The 13,899-nt window shown below is 44.1% G+C and overlaps 1 protein-coding gene across 1 annotated transcript in view; it reads left to right on the forward strand.

Annotated features, from left to right (window-relative positions):
* The window catches only part of HTRA1 (HtrA serine peptidase 1), a 32,085-nt gene extending 26,808 nt beyond the window's left edge, over positions 1-5,277 (forward strand). Inside the window, exons 6-9 of the mRNA XM_027906191.1 lie at positions 133-247; positions 472-529; positions 1,955-2,050; positions 4,555-5,277. Coding sequence (XP_027761992.1) covers positions 133-247; positions 472-529; positions 1,955-2,050; positions 4,555-4,723 — 438 coding nt within the window. The 3' untranslated portion in view covers positions 4,724-5,277. The remainder of the gene's footprint in view (positions 1-132; positions 248-471; positions 530-1,954; positions 2,051-4,554) is intronic.
* The last annotated feature ends 8,622 nt before the right edge of the window (positions 5,278-13,899 follow it).

Raw genomic sequence — 13,899 nt, forward strand, 5'->3', positions numbered from 1 at the left:
CAAAGAAAGCATCTAGTAAATTAAAAACCAGCTACAAAGTGTCTTGTGTGAATTAATGATTGCTTTGAAGAAAAGATCTATTTCTCTTTGAGGTGCTTCATGTTTGCTAACAATGATTTCTTGTTTCTCTAGGATGGTGAAGTCATTGGAATTAACACACTGAAAGTTACAGCAGGCATCTCATTTGCTATCCCATCAGATAAAATTAAAAAGTTCCTAACTGAGTCCCATGACAGACAAGCTAAAGGTACTGCAATTCACTGCTTTGAAAGAGGAAAACATGCAAATAACCTGGTCTAGCGGGTGGCATCACTTCCCGGGGCAGGGGGGTGGAACCAGATGACCTTTCATGTCCCCACCAACACAAACCATTCTGTGTTTCTATGAAAACAGTGATAAACCAGAAAGTCAACAGCCTTCGAGGCTCTTTCGGTACGAGCGGTTTCTCAAGCCCTGCTTTCCTTTTTGCAGGAAAAGCTATAACCAAAAAGAAATACATTGGCATACGAATGATGTCTCTAACTGCCAGGTAAGTAAGTGCCAGTGGTGGCTCCTCACCTTTCTGCATGCCTTTGGATCAAGCCCACGACCTGCAGACACGAGCGGGAGGTCTGAGCCAGCAGCTCGTGCCTCTGGGCGTGCTGGTGACAACTCACAGCCAGTTCTTGCCACCTTCTTCTCTCCTCTGCATCTGCCACACGGTCGAACTGTCCTCTAGGCTCCTGTGTGAGCTAGTTCTTAAACAACTCCTGGCTTTTTCTTCTCCTTAAAGCTTCAGAAGAGAATAGCTAGTGACTGTGAATTCGTCCCGGGGTTCTGTCCCTGTTGTTGTGTGTTTTCAAGACTTGCAGCAGCTGCGTGCATTTTCCCATTCCTACAAAATTAATTTCCATTAAACATTTCACTTAATGTAAAATGAAGCTTTTGTGTGGACTTGCTTATTCATGCTCAGACTGTAAAGAGGCTCATGAGCAGGTGATCCCGTGTCCTGTAATAACAAACAGAAGTTTTCCCTTTTGCAGGATCCACAGGTAGAACAAAGCATTAAAACACGAAGGGTTTGGGTTTTTTTATTCAGGTGTTCAGGATTGAGAGAGGGGATTCTGCCCCTCTACTCCACTCTGGTGAGACCCCACCTGGAGTTCTGCATCCAGCTCTGGGGTCCCCAGCACAGGAAGGGCATTGACCTGTTGGAAGGAGTCCAGAGGAGGCCACAAAGATGATTAATTAGAGGGATGGAGCACCCTGCTGTGAGGAAAGGCACACAATTGTTTTGTTGATTGATTGGATTGTTCAGCCTGGAAAAGAGAAGGCTAAAAGTGACCTGATTGCAGCCTTCCAGGGCCTGAAGGGAGACTGCAGGAAAGAGGGAGAGGGACTTTTTAGAAGGGCCTGGAGTGACAGGAGAAGGGGAAATGTGATTAAACTGAAAGAGAGTAGGTTTAGATTAGATATTAGTAAAAAAATCTTTACTGTGAGGGTGGTAAGGCCCCATCTTTCAGGTTGCCCTGAAAAGCTTGGCTGTCCCATCCCTGGAAGTGTCCAAGTCCAGGTTGGATGGGGTTGAAGCAACCTGGGATAGCCCCTGTCCATGGTAGGGGAGGGGACTGGATGAACTTTCGGGTCCCTTCCAACCCAGGCCATTCTGTGATTCTACGTTCTGCTGGTTCTAAAACAATGACTGAGCTTTGCAGTGTTTTAACTCTGATCCTCTGTGCCTATTAAAGGGATTGCCGTTACCAGAAATAGGCATTAAAAACATATATGCATGCAAAAGGTGTAATAATTCTTGAAACACACATCTAAGGGTTAAAATAAATGGTGGAGTGACTCATCAACATATGCAAAGCATCTCAGCTAGTAGATATTGAATTCGGTAAAAATGCTTGATTTTTTTTATTTTTTTTTCCCCATCTTGACAAAATATTTTTGTTGCTGTTTCTTCATTTTACAGCAAAGCTAGAGAGCTGAAGGACCGCCATAAAGACTTCCCTGATGTTGTCTCTGGGGCCTATGTTATTGAAGTAATTCCAGAAACACCAGCTGAAGCGTAGGTTGAAGCATTTTTTTTTTTTTTTTCTCAAAACCACTGCCACTGATTTGAGGGGGTAAGGATGGAGACTGCTCCCTGCTTAACTGGCTCTCTTCGCTATGCTCAATGAACAAAGTTACGAGCATCTGATAGCTATTAGCTTGTCTGCTGGAAGTGGGTTTGTGGTTTTAGCCTGGTCCCTGATGGGCAATCCTGTATCAGGGTCTTGCAGGGAAGCCTTGTCAGCGTTCCCGGCCCAAAGGGCAAGGATTCAGGGGGGTGTGAAAACTCCTTGTTCATTTTTCTCAGCAACTGCTTCCAAGGCACCTCCTGCACCAGTACCAGTGCTGAATAAAGACTTTTGCTTGTGAATACTCCCCACAGCCCTGCTGGTCACTCTGGTAGGAGAGCCAGGAACCTTGGGGAGATGTGTCTGGCTCAGCCCAAGCTCCTCAGTGTTGGCCAAACCCACCAGCTCTCCTGGCACGCCTTTGGGGTAAAATCCTCTCTTGGCAGGAGACACTCTTCCATGTGAGGGCTTTGTCAGGAGTCACCTTGTTGGGAAGAGCTTTTGGGTTTGGACAACTACCTTTTTCTTCGTGTTACTCAGTATTTGCTTAGAAACAGACCTGGTGGTTGGTACCAAGCTGCTTCACGAGGTGTCTGGATGATGCAGGGCAGCTGCTCTGTGGTCACTGGCACTGCTCTGGCTGGCTCTTGCTGGAGACACTTCCCTTTCAGGGTTTGCTTGATATGAAACCGCCCAGTAATCCAGGGCAGGAAATGGGAAGCCTTGTTCCTTTTCTGAAACTGGTGATCACTTGAGAGAAGGGTAAGTCTTTGTGGCAACAAAGAGGCTTATGTGGCACCAAAGGCATGTAGGCAGAAAGCTACTTGGTGCAGGCATACGTTTCCTCTTAGGAAGGCTGAGAGCATGGTTGGATGACGTCTTTTCATTGTAGTTTGGATGCCACTGTAAGATAACCAGTGTTAGGTCTCTAGAGTGCTCTCTGAGCTGTGTTTTGTAGATGGTTCTTGTTGGCAGTGCTGTTGGGGCACTGCTGGTGTGCGTCTGTGATGTGAAATTAAACTGCAGCCAGTGTAGGAATGATGTGGCTGCTCCAGTGTGGGACTGGACTTGCTGCCTTGGCGTGCAGGTCCAGTCTGAAAGTGCAGAAAAGTCATTACAGGAGTGTGGATGATTGCAGAGAGCGGGAGAAGGACTTTGAAGAGGGAGGAGAAACGTCAGGCAACGTAAACTCGTAATGTGAAGGTAAACCCAAATCAGGGTGCTTCATCCAAAGACTGGCCTGGCAAATATAATGCAGCCCATGTTGGCTTTGTCTTCCCCCACTCACAGTTCCCTTGTCGATGGGCTTCCCTGTTCTGCTGAACTCCCCAGAGCCTGTTGTGTGGATGTGCTGCTGGGGCAGGGGAGCGGTTCTGCTGTGACCTGTCCTGGGCACGAGGCTGTAGGAGAGACCAAGGTACCCTGGAGTGGTTTCCACCAAGAAAATATTCCCAGCCATGCCTTCAGTAGGCGACCAGATTTGTTGCAAACCCTGACCAAGGCACCCTGCTTGCAGGAGACGCTCATCTGAGGCGCCTTCTGTGGGTGGAAGAGGCCGACGACTGCTCTGTGGTTTTGTGGAGGATTTTGCTGAAGGGTTGAATCATGTCTGATCTGTCTTGGTTAATGTTTCCATGACTTGGAGCCAGACCGTTGTGCAAGACCGGGCAAGATGTTGTGGTCTGTGGCATCCCTCACCACCCGTTCCTTGGTCCTGACAGCAGCCTCAGCCAGCTCAGGGAGAGACACACGGCCCCGGGCAGGGGAGCAGGAGGAGGTTCTGCTTCTGCCCCGTCTTGCTTTGAGTCGGGAAGGTTCAGTTTTTGAGTTTTTTTTTGACTCTGGGGACTACGGGCAGGCAGGTGAGAGGAAGGACACGTTTTGGTGGCTGAGCTGTGGGTGTTAATTCTGCTCAGGTTTAAAACACTCAGGTAAGGAAGGTGTAGTGGCTGCCAGTGAGCTCTGCATGGAGAGCAGCGTGGATCCAGGACTGAAATCCCTCCTGTGTTAGCACAGTGCTACTCAGGTTGTTTTGCTGTGTATTCAGGAGTAAAAGCTTGGGAAATTTCCCCTCTGAAGGGAGTGCCTCGTTGCAATTATTTTAGAATGAAAGCTTGGTTTTAGAATTGAAATCTTTTGTGCCACATCAGCCTCTAAGATCCTTGCTGCAGAATTACTGCTATTTGCAACAGGGAATTCCTTTGAAGAGAGTGAAATATGGGATCCATCAAACTTGTGCATCCATCAGAATTCTGAGGTTTTCTGAACTGTATTGCAATCCTCGCCGCTTCATTAATTCCAGTTGCTTTTCACGCGCCTGCTGTTGGGTGGGAAATGGGGAAAAAAATCCAGCCATATTTTTTATTTATTTATTTATTTATTTTTTTAAAACAATAATATAGAGACAATCAGATGGCAATGATAATAACACACTGCTGCTTTGTGTTTCCAGTGGTGGCCTGAAGGACAACGATGTGATTATAAGCATCAATGGACAGTCGATAAGCTCAGCCAGTGATGTCAGTGACATCATCAAAAAGGACAGTACGTTGCACATGGTCGTACGCAGGGGCAACGAAGATGTGATGCTAACAGTAGTTCCCGAAGAGATCGACCCCTAACCAGAAACATGAGCTGGATTTCATGTTTTCTTTTAACAGCAATGGACTGCTTGTACTCTCTCTGTGCTGGTACAGGACACGTTAGACTTCTGACCAACATTCTGCTTGTTCAGTGGATTAGTATTGGCCAACAGAGTAACTTCTGAATAGGTTTAAGGTGCAAAATCAGTGTAATTTCACATACTCCAGATGATAATGTTTCTCCTTCTGTATTATGTATGCAATGTATTCTTTACTGGCTATTACATTCCCTGCTTAACAGATCGACGTTTGCTTCCCTGTGTTGAGTAGATTTACTGTTATTTCCGCTAAGACCTAAACAAAACCCACGCACACAGTGTGTGTTGTGGCATTCAGGTATTTATAGGTTAGCTGTGTTTTAACTGGAAATGCCATTGTAAAGGAGTAGTCAGCTTCAAAGGAAACACGATTGGGAAACAGAGCCTGGTTTATAAACACAAAAGAAATCCCAACCAAAATAACCTTTCGAGGATCCCGTGCAGGACTTTAATACTATGATATTTTCCTAGTGTTATTAAAAGAGTTCAACAGTACTTCTTGTGAGTGACTCATTTTGCTTCCCCTTGTGGAGTGTTTTTCTTTGAATGGCACATCTGCCTGGAAGGATGTCCCGGTGGTCTCCTTTTAATCATCACAAACCAAATGACTTTATTTTTCGGCGTGCCGCTTGCATTTGTGCTTTTGTGCATCTGTTCTTTCTGAGCGAGGCTGGGTAGGATTTGTCATGCTGCCTATGTCTTCCAGATGTTAAAGCCTTTTCCTTATTGTTTTAATTACAGCTTCGTCAGCGCCTGGAATCTGTTTGCCCGCTCTGGAAGTTGCCATATTGTGGATCACAGATCCCATACTGTTCTAGTTCAGATATGAGGATGTTTGTAACCAGTGTAGGTCTGGGCTCAAGCTCTTTGAAACGGGCTGTTTTATTCCCAGTCTGGAGTGCTGGTGTGTGTGTGGCAGGACCTGGTTTTGACTCTGGGATATTGGGCATTCCCCTTACATACACACTAATTTTTAGACATAAGTTTATGGGTGCCCTTGAAGCTTGGGGTGGTGAATGGGATTGTCCTACCATGAAGGAGAACAATCAGCTACATTTAATTACTCAATGGGTAAACAATAGGCTAAGAAGCCTTTTCTTTCCCCTGTTGAAATATGTATCTCAGAGAATAAATCCAAGGGCTATAGACTAGTTTTGGTGACTGTCATTTCTAAACAGGCTCTTGCTTTGGAAACTGCTTCTTAGTAAAACTGTTTAAGTGGGCAGCTGACAGTTTATGATTTTTAAAGAAAGGGCTGAATTCCACCCAATTACAGCAATAAATCCTCTAGACCTGGATCCCTGACAGTGCTCCCTCTCCTCCCAGCTGTATTTCAGTTCTGTTTCAGCCAGTTGATCCCAATTTGAGGACCCTCTATATCCCCAAGTGCCAGTGCCTGCCCTTACTCACCTGGACCACGATAAATTCACGCAGTGTATAACATTAATTAATTACAAAGCGTACCTTTCAGTACAGTATTGATGCTTGGCATGATGGAGCACCTCATTACCAATCTACTTGTGCCGTCACTGTGGTAAATCACACGTGTCTGAAAATCTGCCAAGGCAATGATGGTGCCTGACAGTCTCTAATCCTTTTTATCCTGAAAAGTGAACAGTAGAATGACCTTGAAGAAGTGCTTTGGAGTATATTTGAGCTGCAACTTCACCTTGCTGGTGCTGATTAATGTTTCAGCTTCCCGTTGAAGTGATGGTATGTTTTGTAGTCTATCCATGCCCTGTGTAGCACACAGTGTGGTGACACACAGCCACCAGCAAAAAAGGGTTTAAAAATCACCTTCCTCCTCTTGTACTCCCCCTAGCCCAGCTAGCAACAATCAAGCTAAAGGCTCAAAGCCAGGAAATTGTGTTTAAAACAGAAGTTATTTGTCATCTGCCTTTTAATTTCAAAACAAGGGGTTGCACAATTTACAAGAGCTGATTGATTCTCTACGATCCTGTTGCTTGTTGTTGTGGTCTCTTAATATGAAAACCCATTAATTTTTGTGTGTGTGTGTGTGTGGGCATTAGGAAAGAGGCAAATGAACTTCTGTAAATGGTTTTCCTGGGAGACGGGGATTAGGGAAATATCTTAACGAGATTTCTAGCCCGGAGCTCCACCTAGTGGGACGTGAGATGATCTCTTATTGCAGCCAGTCGTTTTCCATCACTTATTTGAAAGTGGGTTTCTGACTTGCCTTTTTATTGATTTATTTATTATGAACGAATGAATTAACTGATTTCTGTGCAGTCGATATCCATAACCACATGAATATCCTGAAAAATGCTTAGGATTTCCTTTCCAGTATCCAACCACGCAGCTACCCAGACTTGTTTCTTACAATCAAAATATTCTCTAAGTGATTTTTACGTATTTAAAGTCAAATTACTGATAAGCAGAGTCATAGAAGCAAAGTTTTCCTTTAATAAAATTAATTACCATGTATTTTTGATGTATTATTGGGTTATATTCAGATCTGGAACGATTTTTATTCTTTGTTGCTTCAGCACACAGTTCTTTCCAAATTGCAATTGAAACTGCTTTGTACAGAGTAGCTTTGGCACAGTCTGTATAAATATCAGTTTCCTGGAAATTTTAGCAAGTGTTGGACGCTAAATCAGGGAAATTGGACATTCTGGCTTGATTTTCAGTATTCTGGAATGTCTGAAATGGAAACTGGAGTCGCTGTGTGTGTGATGCTGATAGATGGCTACGTGTGGCTGCACTCGGAGGCAGTTTTGAAACACTAGTTCACTTATTCCATAAGGGAAATGTCTTGAGCTGTAAAAGAAATGGTCATGACTAACAATTGTCTGGTTCCTGTGGCTTAGATGCCAAGCAGTAAGATCCTGTAATTTCAATACCAGGGGATTTTTTTTTTTTTTTTATTCTTCCCCTCACCCCCCCCTTCCCCATAACTATTTTGTGTTCATGTTAAGGAAGATGAGGATGTTTTTAAAAACTCCATCTTTCCAAATTACAGTGAAAAAGGCATCTAGGAGGGCATGATTAAGTTTATATAGAGGGTTTTACTGTATATCAGAAAAGTACTGCAGAAGTGATTAAAATTAAAGCTGCAAATATCCAAGAGCGATAGAGGTGATCAAGAAGTCACCAGTCCAGGGCAGTGAATGATGAGTCCACGGAGTGTTCATTGCATGTGGTTGTGGCTCACTGTGAGAGTCCTTTTCAGCCTTAGAGTGAGTGAAATGTTCATTTGAGCTTCTGGGGTTCTCCTTGGTTGAATTATATTTGAGATTATTCCCGCTGTTCCTAAATGCCTGTATTGTTTCCACTATTTCTTCTTCCACCCAGAAAACATGGATGTGACTTGGCACCCTTTACTCGGTTTCCCTCTCCCTTTGCTCTTAGCTCCCTCCTCGTGGGTGCTGCTGGTGAGTGCCAGCCAAAGGAAACCAAAATCACCCCCCAGGTTGGCTTTAAATCAGACTTTCAAGCTAAATGTCTGTGACTTGTCAGGCTTCCTTCACACCAAGAGGCAGAAACATCCCTGCGAGACAGGAGGGAACCAGGCAGAGAAGTGATGACCAAAGGGCTGCCTCATCCTGCTGTGCCCTCGGCTCCAGGATGCCCAAAACTGCACCAGCAGTTAACTGATGAAGTTATCTGGAGCCTGTTTGCACTGTTGCCCTGTAAATAAGCATTAACCTGATTTGTTAAAGGTTACTTATTGCACAAAATCACTGCTAAATCCAGTGCATATGTAAATTGGCTAATTGGACAGAGAAAGTGAGGAAAGAAACTGCCAGAGCAGCCCATCAGATTAATCTGCCTACATCTGCTGGAAAGATTTCCTCCAGTTTGTAGGGTTTTGTTTAGTAGTCATGGTACTCCAGCATCTGTCCCCACAAACTTTCTGAGGAAGTGGGTAATAATTAGGAACTGATTAGAGTGAAAATGAGTCAGAGCTAAAGCATGGGAGTCAAATTTAGGAAATGTGGTAAAGAATTAACTTTAGCAGCTTGGAAATACTGTATAATACATACACAATACATGCTGGAGAGGAAAATTAAATACTTTTCCTGTTCATTTCTTTTCTGTTCAGTGTTTCTGCACAGAGCACAGTGATTTACAGAAAGTTTGGCATGTGAGTATCTGAAGGAGATGGACTGTGTTACAGCAGTGTAGTGTAACCTCCCTTTCCCCTCTGAAAGGGAGCTAATGGTGTACATCACCACTCTGCAGAGGAAAATACACCTGTGGGGTGTTATTTATTGAGAAAGCCGTGATTTGGGCTGTGCCCGTGCAGGAGCTCTGGGGTTTTGCTGTGTCTGCCTGGCCACTCCCCTTTCCCAAAGCCCCTGAAAGCTGAGGGAGGATGCCTGACCCCACAGCTGCAACCCCCCAGGAAAAATAGGTGTTTCCGAGTAGAATCAGAATGGTTTGGGTTGGAAGAGACCTTAAAGACCATTTAGTTCTACCCCCTGCCATGGGCAGGACCTTCCACTAGCCCAGGTTGCTCCAAGCCCCATCCAGCCTCACCTTGAACACTTCCAGGGATGGGGCAGCCACAGCTTCTCTGGGCAACCTGTTTTTGGGAACCTGTGGCCAGGTAAGTCCACGAGAGGGCGAATTGAAGCTAAAAATTCCCCACCACCCTCAGTGGAAGCTGTGTCTGGACGTGGCACTGTGGCTGTGGAGCACTTTCTCCCCTCAGCAGTCCCGAGGGGGTGGCCCCGCGCAGGAGGAGGGGGATGCAGGAGGAAAAGCTGCTGTCCCTGGAAGTCTGAACTCAGAGTCTGTGCAGAAAGAAGAGCTGAAAGCTGCTCTCATAAAAGTTTATTCCAGTCTTCCAAGGAACTGGGCAGATCTGGCAAGGAAAGAGATTTTCTCTGCAGCTCGGGTGAGTTCACTTGTCTGGCAAGGAAGGAGAGCTGATTGTCTGATTTGGAAAACTAGGAAGTTTCAGGGTGCTGCGACTGGTTTAAAGTCCTGTACAGCTTTGCAGTTGAAGGGGAAAAAAAAAAAAACACAACCCATTAGCCTGTAAATCAACCAGAAACAGGCAAATGTAACATAGAAGGAGCTCTGGCTGTCATTCTCTGGTGCAAAACAAACCTGTAATAAAACACACCTGTAATTAATGAGAGAATGAGAGCACATTTCCTCACATCTCAATCAACATTTGACTTGGAGGTTGGGATCCTGAAAGGAAACCTTCCTTTTGAAGAGGAGCTGGCAAAAGAAATCCTGCATTTCACCAGTGTGGTTAGCAGGAGATGAATATTTTATTGATGTAACAGAGAAAGGTTTACAACTGTGTGTTACATTTCCATATACACAGCTATGTAAAGGGTAATGATATACTGAAGCTGTGACACACACAGAGCTAATTTCTTGCAGTTTATTTGTTTTACTTCTATCTATTCCCAGCTAAATGGGGTTTTGTTTGTTTGTTTGTTTATTTGTTTAACGAAAAAACACTTCCCAAGAGAAAGCAGAAAGGCTGTTCCTTCACTCAACTTGCTTTATTTCCTGAAGAATAGACCAATATCTTTTTTTATTATTATTTTTAATTAAAAGCTAGTCATCCAAAGTTCTCTGCTCAATATTTTTTCTGCCCAGGAGAAAAAAAACCCAAAACAGTAAGAGCAAATCCCAACCCCCAGATGTTGATAGTGTCACTTGATTTGTTACTCAAATGTTATACACTACAGCTCCACCCTTGGCACAACGCCTCTGAAGACAGAGGACAATTGTCCCCAGCAATTATTTAATTCTCTTTTTATCTCAGGTCGCAGATTTTTATACCTGTCCTCCTTACTGGACTGTTTTCAGGTGATTCAAATCCTTTTTGAAGTGCATCACTTGCAGTAGTCCAGCTGCACCTCCTGGAGTCTCAGAAGACACAGCCAGTTCATTTATCTGTGGCTGGCACTGGAGTGATGTTACGTAGGGTAATTTTTATTCTTTAACTCTGGGTGCAGTCTGTGAGGGTCTGAAATTGCAGCCTGGTTTGGGGTTTTTGATTCCCTTCTCTGGGAGCTGATTGTCAGCACCATCCAACGTGACTCACCTTGTTTATGTTAGTGGATGTGTATTAATAAGTTGATGAAATAATTAACACGATTTACAGTTGTGTTTCAGCAAATTATTTACCCATTTTCAAGAACATATACTGCACACCTTTATGTGAGATTTCATGAGAACAGGGAAGCCTTTGTGTCTCATTTTTCTCATTGTTCACATCATCTCAGCAGCAGAAGGTTACCAAAGAATCTTATGTTTGCTGTTCAATCGTGCATAACTTCCATATTAACTTACGTACATTATACTAAAATATACATAGATATATCACCCAAATAATACAGTTTCTGGTGGGATAATTTTCTTTATTGGTAGTCTCTCTGCTCTTGGATATTTCTGTAGACTGACTGTGCTGGTTGAACTGGGTAGCTCTTGTAGCTGAGTCACTTCTTTGTTCATTTGTTTCCCTCCCAAGTTGGGGCATCACACACAACCTCTAAATACGTATCTTTACCCATAACAGGCTTTGCCCTGCAGCTGCAGCTATGCCAGGCCATTCCTGGCCATCAGATAAACTGAAGATTGAATAAGACAATGTGTACTTTCTCATCTTTATCACAGGAGCCCCAGACTTGCTTAAACAGAGGTCAGGTGGTAGAAGTTTTATTGCTTTATTGCTAAAATTGAAAGGGCTGTTAATTTTATCTACCTCGTTCCAGATATGATATCCAGGTGTTACCACAGGGAAATCTTTACATAACTTTAACATGGCTTTAATATGACTATAACATGCTATTAACAATTTGTTTTGTGTAATTGTAGATCCCATTATTTAGAATAAACCGTTAATCATTACACTCAAACATGATAATTGCCTGTGCAAACCCCTTTGGCCAAAATTACATCCACAAATTACACGACATTAACTATGCTGTTATTACCAAAACCTGAAACTTGCACTCTTTACAGGAGGGAAATTATAGCAACCTTCCAAACATTTGCACTTTACAAAATTATTAGTATTTCAACAGAAGTGCAGTCTTTCCGAGATTGCCTTCTGGATATTGGGATGCCCAGATTAAAATCTGATTTATGGCAGTTCATTTCCTTAAGTCTATTTTCTTTGCCTGCATTTCTCCCAGGCAACAAGGACTCAGAAGGGTTAATACAGGATTTCTAAGGTGAGCTTATGTCCAAGTCAAGCATGTTTAAGTTCTTGGAACTTAAACTGGGCATTGCTTAGAAGGGCAACAAGTCATACAGTCTGGGGTGGGCTTGCAGGAGTCACCCAGCCTTGTATTTACAAAAGCACATCATTATGATTGATTTTTTTTTTCTTTTTATGTTGTTTGAGCCATTCTGTGAGGGATCTTGAAGGGGAACTTGGAGGAGGTGCTGTATTATTTCAGGTGTCATTGAAAAGTGAAGCAGTTCAGCACAATGCAGGGCACATGGCTGGTGCAGCGAGGGGGGTGGCACCACCCTGCAGCTCCCCTGGGACTCAAAGTCCCATTCAAGGGGTCAGGCAGAGCTGAATGTTGGCAAGAAACAGGGTTTTCTGAGGATTTTGCCTCTAAGTTTTGCCTGGCACCTCACTCTTGTGATTAGCTGCCAGTATGATTTTTATAAAATGGGAGTTGCAGTTCTCAGAGTCTTGCAGTCTGGTTGGGATCTGCTTTAGGGGATTTTCTGTTTCTGAATCAGACCTTGCCAACCCCCAGCCACAGCAGGGAAACTGTGCTTCCAGGAGAGTCTGCTTCAGCAAAGAAAGATAATTTTATTATTTAAAACAATGGCCACAGAAAATTATTTCCAGACACTGGGCGGTGCCTCTGAAGAGCAAGGAATGGGAAGTGGCACAGAAAGCTAAGGCAGAGAATGATCTGATCCCAGATCTCCTGTGGGAGGCCAGTGCAGGAGTGAGGAGGGTTGCGGCTGGTCACTCAGAGCAGGGACCTGCACTCAGATCAGTCACAGATTTTTTAAGCACTTGGGTCTCTCTGAGTGGGAGGCTCCAAGGGCACAGCCTCCATCGCCTGAATTTCTGGCATTTGGTGCTGGAAGTCAGTTTTGCCTCCGAACACAACTGCACAACTCAGTCACGTGTTCAGACTGGTCAAACAGCTGTTCCCCTTGTGAAGGACATTTTTATGTTTTCCTTTTTGCCTTATAACGACTTTATGGATACACTCTCTCCTTTTTAATACAAATGCCCCTAGCTTAGACTTTTTTTCTTGTCTGGTGTGTATGATGTGATTGCAGGTCACTCCTATTGGGAAAAGGAGGCACAGCTGCTAAATTTATAACTAGCAGCCATCAGCCCAGCTGAATTAATGACACTATTGTCTTAAATTCAGAACTAGGTGGGATGGATTGTTTAGGAAGTTGGCCAAACTGGATAGGCAAAAGTATGTGTTAATAATACATAGAACTGTTTCTTTATACGATGGGAGAGAAACTACGTAGGAAGATTGTCAATATTTGTTTGATAGCAGCGTTAAACTTCATGTGATGACAAAACAATACGTTTTGTCATTTTTGGGGGTGAAGCAATTCATGACAGGTTGTGAACATTAGCTCCAACTTTGGGTCTAAAGTCCTTAGTTACAAGAAAACATATGTTTTCAAGCTGTGATATCGATCAAATGCTTCTGGTTATCCTTAAGTTTATGGGAACATTTTTACTTTTCAGTGAAATTTTATGGGTTGTGGTTTAATGGATCATTCTGCTAATTGTTTTCCTTTGTGGCTTCAGCAAAAAATAAAATGCTTCAAACCTATCCTCTTTCTGCAAGCCACTGCTTGGCTTTTTCAACTTCTGCTGTTTCACAGGATCACAGAAGATGCTGAGTTGGAAGAGACCCACAAGGATCATCAAGTCCAACCCTCAGCCCTGCACAGGACCATCCCCAAGAGTCCCCCCCTGTGCCCCAGAGAATGATCCAAACCCTCCTGGAGCTCTGGCAGCCTTGGGGCTGTGCCCACTGCCCTGGGGAGCCTGTTCAGTGCCAACCACCCTCTGGGGGAAGAACCTTTCCCTGAGATCCACCCTGAGCCTGCCCTGACACAGCTCCAGCCATTCCCTGGGGGCTGTCCCTGCTCCCCCCAGAGCAGAGCTCAGTCCTGCCC

This window comes from Empidonax traillii, unplaced genomic scaffold (assembly GCF_003031625.1).
Source record: "Empidonax traillii isolate 1590-97213 ecotype Southwest subspecies unplaced genomic scaffold, ASM303162v1 scaffold1257:size348801, whole genome shotgun sequence".
In the NCBI taxonomy this organism is placed as follows: domain Eukaryota; kingdom Metazoa; phylum Chordata; class Aves; order Passeriformes; family Tyrannidae; genus Empidonax; species Empidonax traillii.